Source organism: Suncus etruscus, chromosome 1 (assembly GCF_024139225.1).
Source record: "Suncus etruscus isolate mSunEtr1 chromosome 1, mSunEtr1.pri.cur, whole genome shotgun sequence".
NCBI classification, from domain to species: Eukaryota; Metazoa; Chordata; class Mammalia; order Eulipotyphla; family Soricidae; genus Suncus; species Suncus etruscus.
Genome location: NC_064848.1, coordinates 67,292,746 through 67,315,907, shown reverse-complemented (window position 1 = coordinate 67,315,907; position 23,162 = coordinate 67,292,746). Strand labels below are relative to the sequence as shown.

The 23,162-nt window shown below is 34.0% G+C and overlaps 1 protein-coding gene across 1 annotated transcript in view; it reads right to left on the bottom strand.

Annotated features, from left to right (window-relative positions):
- RFX3 (regulatory factor X3) overlaps positions 1–23,162 on the bottom strand; it is a 331,177-nt gene that overhangs the window by 119,793 nt on the left and 188,222 nt on the right. Inside the window, 4 exon segments of the mRNA XM_049773246.1 lie at positions 18,446–18,541; positions 18,543–18,580; positions 18,583–18,658; positions 18,660–18,705. Coding sequence (XP_049629203.1) covers positions 18,446–18,541; positions 18,543–18,580; positions 18,583–18,658; positions 18,660–18,705 — 256 coding nt within the window.

Here is a 23,162-nt window from a genome sequence, read left to right as displayed (position 1 = left end):
TCAAATATGCCGAAAATGGACGGAGTTCTTCTAGAGGTTTGAGAGACGAAGGGGAAAAAGAAGGTGGAACACCACATCAGTATAAAAAGAAGTACCGAATAAAATATCCAGTGAGCACTATAGCAATAAAAATAGGCACCACATACTTGCCATGGACTTGAGATAAAAAACATGACAAAGCACAAAACAGAAGAGAAAAGAAAAATAAATAAATAAATAAAAATGGAGACAACCAGTTCAATATCCACACTAAATCAAAGTAATCGACAAAAGCTAGATTAAAAAAAGGGGGGGGGATTATTTGGTGCTTTTTGTCTCTTTTTTTTCCCCCCTTCCTGCATAGGCACAGTAAACATTGGAGTCATTCGAAAAATAATTCCCTTGGCCTAAGAGATACAGGGATTCTTCACCCTTGAAGTATATTGTCATGGGATTAACTATAGACTCCTTTCTAGTTCATTTACTCTCCCGTTGGTGCTTTTGTGGTGTATGGGAGACTTCTGCTCCATCCTGGGTGGTAAAATCAGGTCTCTGTATTTAGAGATCTCCGTCTCTGCACAGGTCAAGGATGGAACTTATGGTGAAGTCTTTCTTTGTGGTTCTAGAACCAACTCCATTTCTTAAAGGATGGTTTTATTCCTATCATATGACTTATCACAATATATATGGTATTGTTTAATGAACCATAGTAACTGCATAGCCCAACAGACTTTACAGATAAAGAAAGTAGAGCATGTAGTAATCCCTATAAATATGTATCATTTAAGGACATATTACATATGATAAAAATAATGAATCAAAAATTTTAACACTCCTTGCCCCTGTCTGAGGATGTGATGAAAACTGTAAGCCTACTAATGGGAAAAATGTATTTAAGTTAATGCACAATATTTTGCATTCTTTTCTTAAAACTTAATAGTGTTCCAAATTAAAATTCCTATCTTTAAAAGATGCTAGTATATCAGTGACTAGAATTGGTAAGCAAGGCTTTTGTTCGAAGACGTAAAGTTAGACTCTAAGGAGGCAAAAAAGCACCTGGTATAACCATATTTGTGAAATGACAAGGGGTCTTGACTGTATGATATAATAAGATGCATATGCAATGAGATAAAACGAAGATCTAAAAATAGGCTGGAATTACATTTTGATATCTGGGGGATTCACAGGAAAAGACATTAATAAGGTTTTAAGGGACCTAAATGATACTTGCTTTAAGAAAAAGTGTTGACAAAAGTTTCGATAAGTATACTATACAGGTCTTCTATTTCCAAAGGCTAAAACAGGTAAGGTATAAAATATGCCTAATGGGGGACATTTGTTGAGAGGAAACTTTCAAGGATAAGATTAACAGAAGACACTAATAATTATTGTAATCTATTAAAAGAATAGAGGGAATGAAGACGAAAGAGAGCTAGGGAAATAAAATAAAGTCAGGGAAGAAGAAAAGTCAGGCAAAACTTGCGGCCACACAATTAGAAATAATATTCAAATGGATTATTGACGTCACTCCTAACAGCCAATGATTTGGTATTTTCAGTGTCATGGATATTAGGTCCCTAGGTGTGTGTATGGATTAGGTGAAGAGAAAGAGATGGAATAAAAACTAAGTAAAATTGCTTAGCTAGTTAAGATAAATTTCTTTAAGAACCACTAACATGATAATCAATTGGCCAACTTTATATTATGGCTTAGATACTTGAGCAGGTAACTTCAATCAGTCTAAAGAAAAATGCACCGTTAGCATTTGTACTTAAAATATTGAGATCAAAATTAGTAAATATCTTTAAAATATTAAGTTAAATTAAATACTTAAGAAAATTTATAGATTCCTCTGAGCTGAAAGATGTTAAATTATATCCCACAGTACTCTGTCATATTTAAGAAAGGAAGTAACAGTCTGCAAGACAGATGGAAAATTTGCTTAAAAGTAGACTCAGTGATCCATTAGATTCTTGGTCCAGATGTTCAACATATTCTCATATGGAAATGTTTCCTCTCAAGGAAATACATCTAATCTTAACAGAAATTTCTATCATAGTAGCATTATGCTAATTTAATAGACTAAATTAAGTACCTAAATTATTAGAAGTGAAAGTGATTTAAATTTAAGAAATATAAGGGTTTTAAAAGTTGAAAATAAGAATTTAAAAGCTATTAGAAAAACTACAGAGCTTATTGATAAGAGGAAATTTATTAGGCAAAAATTCATTTGTTTTGTCTCTATTTCAATAAACATGGAGCTCTATTGTACAAACGATAGACATAGCCTTAAAGTCTGTGATAAAGATGACAAGAGAGAGGGACACATATTTTTAAAGGATAGTTCACATTGCCCTATTAATCATAATGCTACAATACATTATTATCTAATTTAAAGAAGTGATAGAATAAAACTACCAATATATAAGGAATTTATACATGGATGAAAATAACCAGAATACATTATATATTAGATAATAGAGGTGAGAAGAGAAGTAGGGAATAATTACTGATTCTGTTAGGTAAAACTAAGGTAAAATATCTCTTTGGTAGGAAAACGATAAACAATGCCTGGTATTCCCAACAGGGTAGGCAGACAAAAAAGAACACAAAAGCACATTTATAAAATAGCACAGGGTAAATTCAAGAAAGAACAAGATTATCTGAAGGAAGAAGTTGCTTTAGGGATAGGTATATTAAGTTAGAAAGACTGACTTTTTAGTTGGAAATTGCCATTAAATGGGATGTAACACATGGTTGAAAAGCTCTGAGAAAAGGACATGATCTGATCTTTAGAGACTTATTTTGAGATAGACTATAAAAAACAAACAAATATAGACAGGACAATCCCTTTTAAAGTTATGATAGTAGCCTAGTACTCAAGTGAGTGTCCCATATTGAGGTAGCAAAAGAGAAAAAATAGGAATGAATAAAATTATACATTTAAATTATATATCTTATATAGGAGAGTTTAAGCTAGAAAGGTTGGCAATGATTTATTTTAACTTGAACACAACAGTCTTTATTTTAACACTGTGTGATTGGAACATTTCAAACAGACATATCAAACACACTGACAGAAATAATTCTAAAAAATTTTCTGTTCACTTTTCTGCTGCATGAGTTTTTAACTCTAAAAATACTGACATTCTGATATTAAAATTTTAACTTAAAAGCAAACTATTCTAATCAAATTAATAAGAGGTCTTGTGCTAAACTGAAGGTCAAGTTTATTTTAGGCTTCAGTGAGATTCCTCTTTGAGTGTTGCTCCATTGCATATGCACATAGATGACTACACACATACATATACTTTTTTAGATTATCTTGTTTTTCAAGCATATTTTGTCTTTTTCTATTTAAAGACTGAGCAAAATAATTTATATCTAAAGGAGTCATAATTTTTTCTTTATAAACATTGGGGTGGGGGAGCTTCTAAACTGTGTTCATGTTATATAGGGGCCAGAAATACTGAGAAAGTTGGACTGGATAGTTCAATGCTTGGACCCACAGATAAGATGTAGCCAGGGCCTTTTATGCTGAAGGATGCTAAAGTATACTGATAGTGCAAAAATGACATGCAGTGGCATGGTTCAAACTTGGGTCTGCAAACATGCAAAGTATATAATCTTACTAACTAACCTAACTTCTGAGTTCCCTGACTAATGATTTTTACAATTGAAAAGTGGGCATGGTAAGTAGACTGTTTATAGCCTTTTCTTAAACTGCATACTATGATTACAACCTGTCCTACTTTTGAAAAATTTATCTGAAAAAAAAAATAAAAGTGCTTAATCACCCTTAAACTGCATTGCTACACATCCTCTGCATGATTATCTAATGCTAAGGTATCTATAAGTTGGGAGGTTGGACTGGTTCATGATAATCTTGGACTATTACCTCTTAATCAAATAAAGAGATGTGGTAATTCCTTTAAGATCAAATGGTGGGATTCTCCACATTAGATGTGATGTTTATCCTGAAAATACAGGCTGAAGAGTATTAAGTGAGATTTCTACAACACATAAGACTTAAAACCTCCCTATAGTGGTTAAGAAACTGATACCCATTCCAGATACTTTGGCCATATGACTTCCTAGCAAGTAATTTTTGTGTAAGATGAAAGAGTTATAGAAATATATTTAGGATGGTTTAAATCCCTATAGACTCATCAGTTAATATGGGAATTCCACAACCATATAAATTTATTCCAAAGATGGTTACCAGCTAAAGATAGAAACCATTGGTCTAGAGCTACGGCTGAAACATTTTCAGAAACTAGAGATGTTAATTTGTGATATATATATATAAAGACCACTGAAATGCTAGAGGAATAACAGTTGTCTAAAAAGAAAAGTGACAATATCAGTAAAAAAAATTACCAGCCAAGAAATTATATTTAGACTCTAAGCCTCAAATGCTACCCTAGAAAAATGTCCGGCAAAGTCTGATGAATTAGTTTAGGTAACATGAAGAACCTACTACATTCATATATCTGACTCACAGTAGGAAGATGAAAGAACCTCTGGGATCCCTGGTCAGTGATATATATATATATTTACATCAACATTGACCTCAACATCTACGTCACCACTATATCTACATTTGGAGTGCAATTTTAAAACTAGATCTGAATCTGGTTTCAATATTCTCAGAGAACACTTAATAAATACTATTCAGTGAACTGTTAAACTTCATCGAAGTATAAGAGGATCTCTGCCCCTCATTTTTTTTGACTCTGTGAGTTTTCCTGCAAGTAAAGAAAGAATAAAAATAATAGAAAATTGTTGGAGCTTAGGTCATCAATTAGCAATTGGAGATTTATGGGTGAGAGTAATTTGTACAGCAATAGACATTTGTCTTGCATGCAGCCAACTCACATTTTATTTCCAACATCCCATAAGGCTTCCTGAGTACTGCCAGAAGTAATTCCTGAGCATCTCTAAGAGTGACCTCAACCCCACAAAAAAAAAAAGGAAATTGAAAATTTAAAGTAACAGGTAGGACTCAGTTTCCAAACGAAAGAATTCTTTAGAGATAGAATTCAAAGGAATAGGATAAGTGCACTTACTCCCCTCATACACTTTGTACAGAAAGATCAAGCTTGCAGTGACACTTTGTTTCTGCTACAAAAAGTGACATGATCAAAATATGATAGAAATGACCATAAAAATAATAAGTAAACCTTGGCTATTGTATGATAGATGCAAGAAAAAATGAATAAAAGAAATCCCTATTTGCTATGAATATATCAAGTATTCATATCTATGGAAACATTATGATTATATCAATAAAGGAAATCTTTCAAGATTTTCCAAAAATTAGAATCAGGTATTCATATAAAACTTTGAAGATGCTGCATTTCACATTCACATTCCAAGAAAGAAAAGAAAAAAAAAGAAAAAAAGAAAGAAAGAAAGAAAGAGAGAGAGAGAAAGAAAGAAAGAAAGAGAAAGAAAGGAAGAGAAAGAAAGAAAGAAAGAAAGAAAGAAAGAAAGAAAGAAAGAAAGAAAGAAAGAAAGAAAGAAAGAAAGAAAGAAAGAAAGAAAGAAAGAAAGAAAGAAAGAAAGAAAGAAAGAAAGAAAGAAAGAAAGAAAGAAAGAAAGAAAGTAAGTTTAGGGCCGGGCGGTGGCGCTGGAGGTAAGGTGCCTGCCTTGCCTGCGCTAGCCTAGGACGGACCGCGGTTCGATCCCCCGGTGTCCCATATGGTCCCCCAAGAAGCCAGGAGCAACTTCTGAGCGCATAGCCAGGAGTAACCCTTGAGCGGCACAGGGTGTGGCCCAAAAACCAAAAAAAAAAAAAAAAAAAAGAATGAAAGTTTAGCTTCTATCAGGATAAAGCAAGAATTAGAATCAGATATTCATATGAAATCAGATATTCATATGAAACTTTGAAGATGCTGCATTTCACATTCAAGACCAAGAAAGAAAAGAAAAGAAAAGAAAAAAAGAAAAGAAAGAAGGAAGGAAGGAAGAAAAGAAAGAGAAAGAAAGAAAGAAAGAAAGAAAGAAAGAAAGAAAGAAAGAAAGAAAGAAAGAAAGAAAGAAAGAAAGAAAGAAAGAAAGAAAGAAAGAAAGAAAGAAAGAAAGAAAGAAAGAAAGAAAGAAAGAAAGAAAGAAAGAGAAATGAAAGTTTAGCTTCTATCAAGATAAAGCAAATCTTAGAAAAGAACATGGAGGGAACAGGCATTTCCATCTAATAGGATGTAGGTAGGTACCCAGTATGAAAAACATGCCACAAACTTAGGCTTTCTTTCTACTTACTTCAGAATGAAGAACAAATGAGAGTCTTCATATACATGATGCACCTAAAATGTGGATGCAGCTAAATGAATCCGAATTTCCGAAAGAACCACAAAGAAAAATCAGACCCAAAACCTTAGGAAAAGAAGATTTCAGAGGGAAAAAAGATGCTCCAAAATGATTCTGTTTTTTTTTTTGTTGCTATTTCCCAATCTTAAAAGAAGTAATCAGGGGGCCGGTGAGGTGGCGCTAGAGGTAAGGTGTCTGTCTTGCAAGTGCTAGCCAAGGAAGGACCACAGTTAGATCCCCAGGCATCCCATATGGTACCCCAAGCCAGGAGCAACAAACGGATGTGGCCGAAAAACCGAAGGGGAAAAAAAAAAAAAAGAAGTAATAAGGAGCTGGAGTAGGGACACAGTGGGTAGGATATTTGCATGTGTCACAGGTTTGATCCCTCTCACACCGTATGGTCCCCAGTCTGCTAATAGAGAACTCTGAGTACAGAACAAGTTGTAAAGCCCTGAGCACTGCCAGGTATGGTCCCAAAACAAAAAGCAAAATTAAGTAATCAGCAGCAAACACTTTTGAAGGCAGCTAACATTTTCATTTTTAAGATAAAAATATTTTTAAAAAAGCATTTTCCTCATTTTTCAGAGAATGGTCTTTATTACAGAATGAACCTGATTGTAATACAGGGTTAAGTATTTCTGCTGAAGAGTAGATAAATTAAGAGGAGAAAGGGACAAACCTGTATCTGGTACAAATATATTTGAGAGAATAAACAAATGCATGGGAGAATTTTGTATGAAGCAAAGATTGTGCTCTGGAGAATGTGATGCTGAGTCCTTTAGTTTTTCTTCTTAAAAAATTGCCAATAAAAAAATTTGAAGTAATAGACACACTTTTGCTCTAAGTATACCAGACTATTCAGAAAATAAGGCTCATTTGATGGGCAACAATAGATATCATAGAGTAAACCTCTGTTTGAAATGAAGGAAAATGAACAAAGGTATGGGGTTACTTGTGAGATACAGGGCACACACACAAAAAAGTTTTATGTACACATTCATGAACATAAAATGAACACCAATATACAAAAGGATATTATATATATGGACAATTAAGCCTTTGATTAATGTAAATATTAAACAATTTAACATATGGTATTGAGGGAACAAACTATTAGGCACTGTTTTTTTTTCCAACTGTACTCTTATGTATTTTTTTTTCATTTTTATTGTAGCCAAAGTAAATTTTTCAAAATAATATTTAAGGTACATAGCCACAATGAATGAGGGGCATTCCCATTACTAGTGTTGTCTTCCCTCAACCCTGTTCTATCCATCCCATATCTCCCTCCTTTACTCCCCAGAATGCTAGTGTAACTGGTCTCCATTTGTACATCTTGTTGTAGATTGGGAATTGAGTGTTTTTATAGATTAAGACATATTTTCTTGACTGTAACATGACTTTTATACTACTTTTAAAAGACTAAAGGTCAAGATTGATATGGTCTTTATCATTATAATTAAAATTGGTCTTGGTATATATATTTCCTTCCTAGAATTGTTTAAAAAAAATGAAGACAAATTCCATATGTCAATTAGTGACTAGCAACACGAATAGGAATAAGATGAACTGGCAAGAATAGTGCTAGTCACACTGACTCCCACAAATAAATAGGTCCATAATGACTTCGTGAAGGGCAGAACAAAAAAGCCTTATGCTTTATAAAGCCTTTTCGCATTAAGACTTACCTGATCTTCATAGCTATTTTGTGAAATAGTGAAAAGCAAGCTATCGTATCTCCCTGTAGATTAAAAACTTAAATCTCTATGACTAAGGGACCTTCTTGAAATTATATGGATAATAACTATGGGACTGGAATCCAAGAATTGTCACTCTTATGTTGAACATAATTTCTATTAAGTAAAAATAAAAATGAACTAACAAATAAAATATCTTAAATATCTAATAAAACTATCTTATGAGAAATAACTAGAAAGTTAAAGTTTGCTAAATGGTTTAGCAAACAAGATTTTCTTTCTAATAGGAAAGAATTTAAATATGGTAAATATTACTTGAAATACTTAACCACTTTGGTTTTGAACTGGTTAAAATTTAGAGAGAGAGAGAGAGAGAGAGAGAGAGAGAGAGAGAGAGACAGAGAGAGAGACAGACAGACAGACAGACAGAGAGACAGAGACAGAGAGAGACAGAGAGAGAGAGAGAGACAGAGAGAGAAGTAAAACAACTGTCCCAGAGTCAAGCAGGGCAGAGGACAAAAGGGTGGGCAGGAGGGAAACTGGGGACTTGGGGGTGGGGGATGTGCACTGTATAATGGTATTGTACGTTATATGGCTAAAACTCAATCATGTACAACTTTGCAACTATTAGAAAAAAATAACTGTACTATTAATAACCTTGTAACTATAGAGTTTAAATTAAGCAAAATCTTTAATAAAAGGAAAGAATTCCATGTGATCAAAGCAACATAAACTTTCAATGCATAAATTTTGATAACAGAAAATATCCTTAGTATATAATAAACACTTTTTTGATCATTACAAGTTACTGTAAACCTCACCATAAATACTTTCTTACAGAAACATTATTCTGTTGAGCAATAAAAAATAATTTGTTTTGTTTTTGGATGATGCCTGGCTATGCTTAAGGTTCACTGCTGGTGATATGTTCTGGGATATACTGTTTGTACTATTGCTGGGGATTAAACCCAGGTCATGTAAGGCAAGCACCATAACCATTGTACAGTACATAAACCTCTGGCTCTGTAAATAGCAAATTTTTATATAAACTATTTAGTATGTTTACAATGGGAATCTTCTCTTGGTCAGTTTTTCTTTATAATTCTAGGACTTTAAACTTTGTACTTGAAATAAGAAGAAATATTTGTACTTGATGGTATTTGTTCAAAAATTATGTCTCTGATTCTGGGATGAGAATCTATTCACAGTCTATTTTCAGGAGGGGGAAGTATTTTATGGTCTAATATTAACTCACAAATTGTACTACTAGTTTACCACCTTTTCTCTGGACTACCTGATTTCTTTGAATATAAAATGTCAGTTACTTTTACTACATCAAAACCTACAGTAGTTTCAAACTAGTAAATTAATTTGAAACTTTATTTACAAATCTAAGAACTAGAAGCATGGAAGAGTTAATCCAAAATCCACCTTGCCTCTATTATAAAAAGTCAAACATTCAAACATTGTTAAACTTTTTTTTGTTTTGTTTTGTTTGTTTTTTTTGTTTTGGGGCCACACCCGGCGTTGCTCAGGGGTTACTCCTGGCTGTCTGCTCAGAAATAGCTCCTGGCAGGCACGGGGGACCATATGGGACACCGGGATTTGAACCAACCACCCTTGGTCCTGGATTGGCTGCTTGCAAGGCAAACGATGCTGTGCTATCTCTCCGGGCCCAAACATTGTTAAACTTAATGCAGAATAGAATTTAGTCATTTCTAGTATGCATTCTGAAATGCTGTTTTAGTGTGAAATAGTTAAAAATATGTAGTAACTCATCATATTTTTCTTCAGAAATGCAGGGGAATCTATTTGGCTATGCTCCGGGGAGGCTAAAATCCCGTTATTCTGTTTGTCTTAACCTTCAAGTTTATCAAGATTTCTCAGAGTGGAATGTCTTACAGCCTTAGTCATAAAATTATTGCCTCTAGATCTTATCAACTTTAAGGCGAGAGCAAGGTGGAACTGACTGACAGCTGAATGGAATATAGATGAAGCGACAGAGTGCAAGTCACTCAAATTCCTATTTTATTAAGTACTTTAAAAATGAGGTCCCAGAATCTTCAGTTGATTTAGGATTTAGTGCAGGAAACAGAAGATTCATGGTATTCTTTCTGAGGGATTTCATTAGAGGGTTAAGCTTAGCCTAGGGAAAACAGAACATAGAAAACAGAAAATGCTAATATCATAATAGACATGCATGTTTCTGCAATAGTAGGGAAGAAGTCTTATTTTTTTTAACCACTGAGATTATGGCTAATTGAAATACTAAAAATTAGTTTAAATAAAAATATCTCAAATATTAAATATTGATTTATGCATATACCTATATTGAACCTAAGTTTTTATCTCTTATTATAGTATTGCTTCTCAGTCTCTAAATTGTCTTAACAACAATATAAATCAATATATATTTGAATATATATATGTGGTATGGTATATATAAAATAAAATAATAAAAGTTATACAATATTTTTCCTTTAGAAAGCTGAATGGGCAATTCATTTCTGCTAATAAATTTTCAATTTTTTCTAAGGAAGCCCTTCAAGTATTGATAATGAAAATAAAATCTTTGAGACATATTATTTATTAGATTTTGAAACAAATAAGATTCCCTATTTTTTCAAACAACTGTTTTAAGAGGGAAAGACATTTTGCTTGTATATTTTGTCATAGAATATCTAAAAAAAAAAAAAAGAGTATCTCTTATACTAAATCCCCTAAATATCTCTAAATTATTTTAAATGGACCTCTTAAGAGTTTCAAGATAAGTGGTTTCCAAAGAAAAAAAATAAAAATCAGGGGTGTGGGGTTGGATTATATGTGTACTTACTTTTATCTTCAGAATAACACAATTTACTAATGACTAATCTGAATAAATATAAACAAATCAAAAAGTTTAAAAGATGGCCTGGTAGAGAGTCTAACAAGCTATTGTACATGATTAACATGTAAGAATCCAGGGTTTGATTCTTAGTACTGCATAGTTCTACAGCATGACAAGGATGATTACTGAACAACTCTCTCAAAGTAGCTCCTGAACTGCCCAGGGTAGTTTAAAATTCAAAAATATACAAACTTTTGAAAAAGGTATTCAAAAATATTTAAAAAATAAAAACATTTTAAATACAAAATATTGAAAAATTAAATAAAATTATTGGGCACTGGCTTAGTACAGGGAAGCAAGCTAATTTCCTAGGTGCTAAACATAATTATTTTTCTTTTAAAATAAAGCATTCTCTAATATCAAGTCCATAAGCATTTAAGTACAAAATAAATAAAAGTATCAATAATTCATAAGCAAATTGGTATAAATTATATAAGCTACATCAAAATTTTGCTTACATAGTACTAATGATGATATATTTTCATCTAAATAACTAAGACAAAGTTTAGTTTACATTAAGAGGTAAGAAGAATATGGAAAATATCACTTAACACATTTTACTATGTCTATAAGTGAAAACTAACAGCAATAGCAATTTAACATATATAACTACTAAATGTATAGCTAAAGGCATAAAAATTAGGTTTAAATCACAATATAAAAAACATGTATCTACTTAATCCAAAAAATCTCCAAAATAGCCTTTGTATTATGTAAAATGACAAATGTTACTTTATAGTCTTATTAAAGTAAACTATGTGGATAAAAGCATGGGAAATAATTAACTACACTAAAAAATTTTTGATTTTCAAATGCTAATATGTTTCAGGTTCTAAAATAATATTGTTATAGAGAAAAGTAATAAAAAACTTTCAAATAAAAGACAAATTGAAAACATCTGATGTAAATAGAAAAGGCTCAATGTAGAATGAGTTCATAGTATAAAAAAGCCAATCTTCTAATAATGTCCTTGTATTATAGAAATAACAATAATATTTTTCATTAATTTAATAAATTATAAAACATTTATTCAAGTATAACTTTGCTGAGCTCTTATGGCTAAGATTCCAATAAAAAATTATGCTAGGGCCAGGGATGTGGCTTACAGGTAAAAGCGTATGTCTTGCATTCCTGATAACTGGATTTGATTCTTAGCATAATAAACAAGCTCAAACATCTTCCCATGGTTACATAGTTTAATAAAAAATTCTATTTACTACTATAGATCATAAATATATATATCTTATATATTTATATATATTTATTTGTATTTATATGTACACAGAATCTATTATGCTGAGTGAAATAAGTCAGAGAGAGAGAGAAAAACGCAGAATGGTCTCACTCATCTAAGGGTTTTAAGAAAAATGAAAGACGTTCTTGCAATAATAATTTTCAGACACAAAAGAGAAAAGGGCTGGAAGTTACAGTTCACCTCAGGAAGCTCACCACAAAGAGTGATGAGTTTAGTTAGAAAAATAACTACATTTTGAACTGTCCTAATAATGAGAATGTATGAGGGAAATGGAAAGCCTGTCTAGAGTACAGGCGGGGGTCGGGTGGGGAGGAGGGAGATTTGGGACACTGGTGATGGGAACGTTGCATTGGTGATGGGTGGTGTTCTTTACATGACTGAAACCCAAACACAATCATGTATGTAATTAAGGTGTTTACATAAAATATTTAAAAAAATAAAATTTATATTTATTTACATATAAATATGTGTATATACATTTATATAAGTAAATATATACATAATACATACAACTTCTACATACATGAATTCTAATAACTAAATAAAATAAGTAAATGAAGAAACAGAATTTTGTCCAATCCAAATTTTTGTACTTTATATCATTATAAATTAATAAAAAATTATTTGCCTTCTTTAAAAAAAATTTTTTTTGGAGGGGCCCATACCTGGCAGTGCTCATACTCCTGGTTCTGTGAAGTGGCTCCTGACAAGTTTGGAGGACCATATGGGATGCCAGATCCAAACTAGGTTGATCCCAAAAAGGTTAAATGCAAGGCAAATGCCCTACATGCTATGCTATCACTCTGGCCCTGCCATCATTTTTTGAAAACTTCAGACATTTGTATTTATAAAGCTAAAATAAATAATTTGTCCATCACAAATTATCTATTAACAATACAGAGACACTTAAGGAAAGGCTGCTAATAGTAGTGTGCCATAGTGTAAATAGTATAAATATACTATGTAAGTATAGTGTAAATATAGTGTACTATAGTGTAACTAGACTATATTAGAAAATACTTCAAGTGATAAACATTTAAATTTCTTGCAATTTCAATTACTAATTATTGTTTTTCATTGGTATGCATAAGAATCCGATTTTATGTATCAGGGCAAATATTTTCTTTATAATGGTAAATATTTCCAATAAACTTAAAGTAGCTCTGCATAGACAGGTCAAATGAGAGAATAACAACAAAAAATTTGAATACTGTTCTGAGAACTAAATTAGGAATCTTGGATCATTAAGGTTCTGATAAATGTATTATACAAGGTATGGGTGATACGAATAAACACTAAAAAACGGTGAGAAAATTGAATTTACATGGCGTTTTCTGTCTCAATATCTACAATGAAACTGCTTAATCCTTCATGTAAGATTCTGTTTAACCTGAGCTTAACTAAGGGCTGGGAATATGGGTAGGGATAAGGAACAAAAAATAAGGAACCTAGGTACAGTTGTGTATAATAAATATTAGTAAGACTAGTTCAGTAACATTCCATGCCTAAAACACAAATATTACTATTTTATAAACCACAGTACCTCACAAAGAAAGTAAGGTAAAATGGGGGGGGGGGGGAGGGATGAAATACTTGAGATTTAATCAACAAGTTGTTAAAGAAAATGTGCTCACATACTCTAATGATTTTACAGTGAATGAAAAAGACAAATAAAATCAAATAAATTCCCTGGCACGTATCAAACAAATTTTAATTACTAGGACTCTAAACAACTAAAAGAATGGAAGAAATTATCGCATGGGCTTCAGGGAACTGTACTATTGTAAAAAATATAAAATCATAAATAGGAATATAATCTCACTGTGAGTTAAAAAGATGAAAATCTCTAATACATTAAAGAGAAACACTTAAATCAAATATAAATTTCAGTAATGAATACATGGGAACACAATAGATACTAGTAGGTATACATTTAGGTAACATACATCTATCATATACTACTGTCAAATGTACAATGGAGAGAACTGTTATAATTTATCCATGAAAAGTTACTTTTTTACTTTTATATTTTTACTAAAAGGAGGTCTTCTTATAAAATAGAAAATAAATAAATTCTTTTTAAAATGACATTAAACATCGGTATAAGCATTAATATGTAAATTTAATACTATAAATTGGTGGCTCTTGTTTAAACAATATTTCACTACTTAAATATTATAGTTCAGTTACTTAAAGTGTTAGCTTAATCTACAGATTACAGTAAAAATTTGGCATTAAATTTGTGTCATCAATGATTTAAGGGGTAATATTTCTTAGTATAATAAATCTAGAAGATCAAAGCATATTCCTTACCAAAAGGAGTAAACCAAACTATAAAATTTACCCTATTCTGATTCAAAAGTATATTTACTTGGATTAAAACAAGTAAATATGCACTCTTGATGGGATGTTTAATAAGTAAATGGTAACAAATTAGTGTGAAGATAAAAAGAAATGCCAAGAACATAAGAAGTATGAGAATTAGGGCTAGAGCAATGGTATGTCAGGATGAGAAAAAGTGGATGAAATGAAAGTGCTAAAGGACTCATTTGCCATATTTTTTTTGCTGGTTTTCTTAAGATCTTGTACACTGGGCCAGAGAGATAGCATGGAGGTGGGGTGTTTGCCTTGCATGCAGAAGGATGATGGTTCAGAAAAAAAGATCTTGTATAGTATAGTAAAAGTAATTCCCATTCTACTAAAAAGGGCTTTTTTATGACTTTGATCACGAGTGTTTACATAATGTCATCATTCTACCTCTTGTTTACTTGTTTTGGGGCCCCAAACAGCAGTGCTCAGGGATTATTCCTTCCTGATTCTGTGCTCAGAAATCACTCACCACAGGCTCAAGGACCATAGAGAGTGCTGTGAATCAAAGCTGGGTCAACAATCTGTGAGAAAGCTCCCACTATCGTAACGTTCCAACCCCAACTCTTTTACTTTTATGGTAAAGATAATATTATTTCTATATTTAGACCATTTTACAATTCCTTTTTGATTATGTGATTTTAAAACTGATAGGAAATTAGGATACTGTTTTATAAACTCGCCCCTTGGAAAAAGGAAGGAGGGGTTTGAGGTCAAGATAAACTATATTTTATTTTTATTCTACATAAATATAAATAAATACATTGTTATACCTAAAACGTCTATCATGTCATTATAAGTATTATTTAAAGCAAGAGAGACATATACATAGAAATGCTTCAAAACACAAAAAAATTATTAAAGAAAAGGAACTCTCTGATAAGAATGACTAGTCTTCTGATGTTAGTATTAAGTAGCAAATTTAAAATAAAAGGCTTTAAAAATAGATTAGGGAAAAGGTACTAATGATGAAAATATGAAAGCAAGTAATCATTACAAATATAAAATGAATATACCAAGTAGATGTTATATCTTATGAGAAAGTGGGAAATGATAGGCCAATTAAGATTTTCTAGTACATCTGTTTCTAACTCTACTTCCCTGCATGAACAAACTACATGGTAAGATGAGGAAAAGAGACACATACACTTAATTCAGATCCTTAGAACTTTTTAACAAGAAGTAGCTATAGAATTATTTCCACTGCTTCTAAAGGTAAGTGATGCTCATTCTAATTCTGACATGGGGGGCTGGGTCACACTCGTCAGCGCTCAGGGGTTACTCCAGGCTCTCTGAACAGAAATCACCCTGGCAGGCTCCTGGGACCATATGGGATGCTGGGATTCGAACCACCATAGGTCCTGTGTTGGCCGCATGCAAGACAAATGTCTTACCGCTGTGCTATCACTCCAGCACAATCCTCATTTTAATTCTTTAAAAACTTAGTTGAGGTTAAAAATAGAGTTTGATGAAAAAAAAATTCTGCAGCTTTCAATGATTACTGCTAAATACTATTTCAATTGCATTCAATGCAAAACTACTGCCTTCTACACAGAAGCAGACATGGGTTTGATCTCTAGCATATGATCTTGCAATCCCTGCGAGGAGTAATTCCTGACTGTAGAGGCAGGAGTAAACCCCTGAGCACCATTAGATGTGGCTGGAAAAAAAAAAAAAACAGAAGAAAAAAACAATTCTAAAAATTCAAATTCATAGTTTTATTACTAAGGAATAATTTGCTCATAGTCATTATTAGAGTCAAATAAAACATTTTCATAAAAATTACCTATATCATTACTTATCAAAATGTCTCTCCATCAGAAAGATTTTCTATAGACATTTTTTACATGTTTACAAGGGAAAAATATATTAAATTTTACAATTTAAATAAGGGTTTCATTGACTATTTGAAGAAAGCTACATGTGAATTTCTATTTTAAATGTGAATCAGTTAAAATATTATCTAAATTTAGGGCTTCGCAAAACATGATTTACATGGTGAGGTTCTGTTTGATGCCTGGTACCAAATAAGTGTGGGGGGCATGAAATGGGGAGTGGGTTCTGGAAAAAAGCTCTCTAAACACTGTTCTAAATTTGGGAATGAAGAAGCATAAATATTAGTGATGAAAGAGGTGAAATTTACAAACCAAATTGTATTTTACTCACTTTATTACTTAATTTCTATCTTTAAAATAAAAAGCCAGTGAGGGGCTGGAACAGTAGTACAAGCAGTATGTTTGCCTTAGGTGCGATTACCTAGAATGGACCACAGTTTGATCCCCCAGCCAGGAGTACTTCTGAGTGCATAGCCAGAAGTAACCACTGAGCGTCACCCAGTGTGGCCAAGAAAAGGGAAGGGGAAGGGGAGGGGGGAGGGGAGGGGAGGGAAGGGAAGGGAAAGGGAAAGGGAAGGGAAGGGAAGGGAAGGGAAGGGAAGGGAAGGGAAGGGAGGGAGAAGGGAAGGGAAGGGAAGGGAAGGGAAGGGAAGGGAAGGGAAGGGAAGGGAAGGGAAGGGGAAGGGAAGGGAAGGGAAGGGAAAGGGAAGAGAAGGAAAGGGAAAGGGAAAGGGAAGGGAAGGGAAAGGGAAAGGGAAGGGAAAGGGAAGGGGAAGGGAAGGGAAAGGGAAAGGGAAGGGAAACGAAAGGGAAAGGGAAGGGAAAGGGAAAGGGGAGGGGAGGGGAGGGGAGGGAAGGGAAGGGAAGGGAAGGGAAGGGAAGGGAAGGGAAGGGAAGGGAAGGGAAGGGAAGGGAAGGGAAGAGAAGGGAAGGGAAGGGAAGGGAAAGGGAAGGGGAAGGGGAAGGGGAAGGGAAGGGAAAAGGGGAAGGAAAGGAAAGGAAAGGAAAGGAAAGGAAAGGAAAGGAAAGGAAAGGAAAGGAAAGGAAAGGAAAGGAAAGGAAAGGAAAGGAAAAAGGAAAGGGAAGGAAAAAGGAAAGGGAAGGGAAGGAAAAAGGAAAGGTAAAAGGAAAGGGAAGGGAAAAAGAAAAAGAAAGAAAGAAAGAAAGAAAGAAAGAAAGAAAGAAAGAAAGAAAGAAAGAAAGAAAGAAAGAAAGAAAGAAAGAAAGAAAGAAAGAAAGAAAGAAAGAAGGAAGGAAGGAAGGAAGGAAGGAAGGAAGGAAGGAAGGAAGGAAGGAAGGAAGGAAGGAAGGAAGGAAGGAAGGAAGGAAGGAAGGAAGGAAGGAGGAAGGAAGGAAGGAAGGAAAGAAGGAAGGAAAGAAGGAGGAAGGAAGGAAGGAAGGAAGGAAGGAAGGAAGGAAGGAAGGAAGAAAGGAAGAAAGGAAGAAGAAAGAAAGAAAGAAAGAAAGAAAGAAAGAAAGAAAGAAAGAAAGAAAGAAGAAAGAAAGAAAGAAAGAAAGAAAGAAAGAAAGAAAGAAAGAAAGAAAGAAAGAAAGAAAGAAAGAAAAAAAGAAAGAAAGAAAAAAAGAAAGAAAGAAAAAAAGAAAGAAAGAGACAGTGAAAAGAACCTAATATAAAATTTCTTTCTTTTTAGTTTTTTTTTATTTTTTGAATCACCCAACAGTGCTCAGGGCATACTCTTGGAGAAGCTCACAGGACTATACGGAGTGCTGGGATTGAACTCAGTTCAGATATATGAAGGCCAAGTATTCTGTCTACTGTATTATTGCTTTGGCCCTCTAAATTTAATAATCTAATAGAAATTCAAAGCACTTTATGGTGTTTCACTGAAGAAAGCTTATTAAAATAAGTTATGAATGAGTTTCACCTATCTTCAAAAGACTTCTCGATTTTTATATTCTGGAAATATATATAGTATATGCACTACATGATCAACTACTCCACTAAGCTGGGTCTAATACTAACATGTACTGTATTCTGGATCCCACAATAGTAAAATTCTTTTGTGCAAAGCCCAGCTAAATTTGCTTTCTTTCTATGAAAGAATTATAATAGAGCCTATCACAAGTTCAACAAATAAAAAATTGAAATACTTACTGTTGCTGGAGAGGCCCGAGTAGTGTGTGTCACTGAGTGACCAGAATTCTCCATTGAATTGCAAATCAGATAAGTTCCTCCAGAGCTGCTAATGAGTTTGCCCTCCTGTGACGCCCATCTGAATTCCACCAGTTCAACCATACTGTGGGATGAAACCACTGTAGTCACTTGTGCAGAACTCCCTTGAGTATCAAAGTAATTCCCTCCAGTGTTTTTGGCTGTACATCTGTGTTTCTGTGTAAGGGTAAGTTGTTGTTCGGCTTCAGGGAAAAAAAAAAGAAAGGAAAGGAAGAAATTTAACTATCTTGTTTATGCCAGTTTAGTTTTTATTAAATCAGTTGTCATAGCCCTTTGGAATGGAAGAAGTTTTGCTTTTGTGTGTGTAACTTTCATTTACTTTCCAAAGGAAAGATATATTCTCTGGTAAAGTATATTAACATTTTCCTGCAGTTTAGGATTTTGCCTTCTATAAGTATCTGCCTCTGACACATAAGATCTTCTCCTTCTAAGAAAATTTTGCTGAGTAATTTCAATTTCTTATAAATTTCTTAACTAATATTCCTAGGTAACTTGCAATAAATCGCTGTGACTGCAGTCACCTGCTCTACCATAAGGATCTTGAACAAAAAGTTCAATCACCTTGAACAGTAAATTCCTTCTTTTTTTTCTCTTTTTTTTCTTTTTGGTTTTTGGGTCACACTCAGTGATATACAGCTCAGGTGTTACTCCTGGGGTATTGCACTCAGAAATCGCTCCTGGGTTGGGATACTGTATGGGACACCTGGGATTGAACTCAGGTCCATCCTGGGTCAGCCGAGGGTGCAAGGCAAATGCCCCGAACTAAATCCCCCTTTCTCACTTTTCCTTCCTTTGCAAGCTTCTCCTTGATGAAGTGACTATTTTGTCCATCCCCAACAATTGTAACCAAGCTTCTGAACTACTTCATTAGGATTGAACTTAAATAAGCTGCTTGTGTCCAAATCTAATACTAACTTAAAAACTGCACATCTTTTCTGACCTATCTGCAGAAGTAACTGTTGACAAAATCCATGTTGGACTTTCTCTGTTCTGATAAGTTTATTTTTAATTTTCATGTGACTATAACTTATATTTAAACATGCTTTCTTTATACCTTTACCTTTGAAATAAATATATACTCCCAAGAAAAATTAGAAATTTAAAAGTTATTCAAATAGAAAATTCCCAGTCCTTTTGTTATTCTCTTTTGTGCTTTCAGAGACTTTCTGTAAGTATATCTAAGTTCTCTCTGTCTTAACCTCGCCTGTTCTTTAATTTCTATGGCACTAACTTATTTATTCACACTTAATTTATTTTGTTCTTGGCTCACACATGGCAAAGCTAAGGGGTTATTCCTGGGTCTGCATTCAGGATTCACTTCTTGTGATGCTGTGAGGACCATATAGGATGCCAGGAGTCAAATCCAGGTCAGCTGCATGTAAGTAGTGCCACCCTGGCTCCTCATCCTTATTTTTTATAAAGCTTGTAGAATTGAATTTTCTGAAATTTTAAATATTAAAAGTTATCTAAGGTCTCCATTTTTAGCTATACTGTGAGCAAAAACAATTTGAATTTTAAATTTGGGTTTCAAACAGCCATCTGGTTATATTTTCTACTGTACTTCATAATATACAAAAGGCTTTAAATGTAAAAGTTTAGTGTACTACTTTAGGAAAGTTTTCTTTCTTACTAATTTGTATTTCTTGCTATTCCTTTTCTGTGTGAGAGGGCAGTAGAACTAATATCTCTCTAGCAAATTATTATTGACTCTAACTTACTCAAAGTCGACATCAATCACTAAGTCCTTCTAATTTATAGTCTAATAAATTCTCCCAGTTCTCTTTTCAATTATCAGACTCACTGCCTGAAACTCAATATTTGTCCCATATTATTACTTCTCTCTTTCTCTTAAATGGGCTTTTTGCCTATTCCAGTTTCAAATTTGTTATGGGATTGTTTCTAAGATATAAATATACAAATAAAAATTTTATATAAATCTTCTAATGGTTCATTATTGCCTTCAGAAGGAATTTTTAAGACACTTTGTCTGCCATTCATAAACCTAGGTCTGTAGCTACCCGAACTCCCAGACTTGGCGACTACTTATGTCATCAATGCCTTTCTCCCCTCACATCTTTCTGTGCTGAGTAAGTCCTTTACCACCTGAACTGCATACCAATCTCCCCACCAATACTTTCTTCACTCACACCACACCTCACCATTTGTTTTCTGAATCTCCTAAAAATCACTCTCTAAACACCCAGATTTGCTGCTCATGATTACTTCTACGAGAAGATCTTTACATTTTTTCTTCAATGCCCTTCAATTATCTTCTTGTCTCAAAATTATTTATCTACACACCCTTAGTTTCATAACCACTCCTCAAAAGGATCCTGTTATCTGCATCTTCCCAATATCTGCTGTACTTCTAAAATAAAGCTCTGAACATACTTATTGTTCATTTTCTCAAGTGTCTTACACTCTCTAATGAAATGTTTTATTCATAATCATAATTACAACATAATATAAACTTATAAGAGTATTTGAAATACCTCTTAATTTCATAAATCTCTTAAAACAAAACATGTTTTGTCATGCCCAACCACGTCAAAGGCTATTCTGGCTCATACACTAATGAATCACCTCTGGATGCTCAGGGAACCATATGGAATGCCAGGGATCAAACCTGGATTGGGCCAAATAAGGCAGACATCCTACCCAGCTATACTATTACTCTGGCTATGACAATATTATTCATAATGGTGAAAATATATAAGCATCTCTCTTTGGTATCAGGTACAAGACAAAAAAGTACAGTTCTACACTTTTTTTAGCTTTTTATTTATAATTGCTTTACTAAAGCACCATAGTTACAGGAAATGTTCATAACTGGGTTTCAGTCATTAGAATGTGCACTACCCTTCACATGTGCAACTTTCATACCATCAATGAATCCTCACTACCCCCACACCCCCACCTGTCTCTGGAACAGGCATTTTGCTTCTCCCATCTCTCTGCCTCTCCCGTTCTGAAATTGTCATTTGTACTAGTTAATGAGGGGGTGCCATGCATGTCACTTTACCCCTTTCAGCAACTGAGTTTTGGTCCAGAGTGATCAGTCCATCTATTATTGTCAATAGTCGAGTATTCTCTACTCTAATTGCATCTCACTACTCAATCAGGCAAGCTTCCTTATCTTCCTAATCCTCACATGTTTTGTCTCTAAATATTATAACCATACTGTCTTTCTATTTTTCTTCTGTCTATCCTCTCTCTCCCAACTCATTTTCACACAGAATAATCACTCTCCATGTTCACCCCATATATAGCAAATGTAATTACTTCATTTTTTCTAATAGTTGCATGTTATTTCATAGTTTAGATATTCTACAGTTTCTTAGCCACTCAACTGGCACCTGGATTGTTTCCAGATTCTGGCTATTGTAAATAGTGCTGTGATGCACATAAGTGTGCAGAAAGGCATTTTCTGTACTTGTTTTTGTGTTTCTAGGGTATACACCTAGATCCTATGGGAGTTCAATTTTCCAGTTATTTTGAAGAATATCAGATTGTTTGCCAGTAAGGCTGGACCAAGTTGGCATTCTCACCAGAAGTGAATGAAAAGAGTCCCTTCTCTTCCCATATCTGCACTAGCACTGGTCTGTTCTTGTTCTTTGTGATATTTGCTACACTATGTGGTATGAGAAGGTATCTCATTGTTATTTTGATTTGCATCCTTCCTGATTAATTAGTGATGTGGAGCCAATTTTTTTTTTGTTTCTTTGTTTGTTTTTGGGCAACACCTGGCGGTGCTCAGGGGTTACTCCTGGCTGTTCTGCTCAGAAATAGCCCCTGGCAGGCACGGGTGGACCATATGGGACACCGGAATTCGAACCAAGCACCTCTGGCCCTGGACTCCGCTGCTTGCAAGGCCAACGCCTGCTGTGCTAGCTCTCCAGGCTCCCAGGAGCATTTTCACTATGCCCTTTTGGCCATCTATATCTTCTTCTTTGAGGAAACATCTGTCTCATTACATCTTTTCCTTTTTTAAATGGGGTTAGATGTTTTCTTCTTTGTTAAAATTCTGTCTGTTTTTTCCTATATATTGGTTATTGTCCCCTTATCTGATGGGTATTGGGTGAATAGTTTTCTCCTATTCCACAGAAAGTCCTTCTATCCTTAATTAACATTGGATTTAGAACCCTAAACAACACAATCAGACATGAAATCAAAGGGATCAAATCCGGAAAGGAGGAAGTCAAATTAACCTCTATCTTGATATAAACTAAATATCCAAAGCACAAGTCAACAACACTGAACATGAGATCCAAACTTTAACCACCAAATTTAAAAAGATGCAGTCAAACTGGGGGGGGGGGAGGGAGGGGGGCCATTGGCGCAGCAGTAAAGCATTGGCCTCTGCATGCAGCTGACCTAGGATAGGACCGTGGTTCTATCCCTCGGCATCCCATATGGTCCCCCGACAGCCAGGAGCAATTTCCTGAACTGCAGAGCCAGGAGTAACCCCTGAGCGTCATAGGTGTGTGCCCTCCCACAAAAAACTAGGGAGGCAGTCTGTGGGAGAGAACCAAGGAATATTGGTGAAGGGAAGTTGACATTGGTGGTATATTTGGTACTGGAACACTCTATGTATAAAATTCAACAATGAATAACGTTGCAAATATTTAAAAAATAAAGA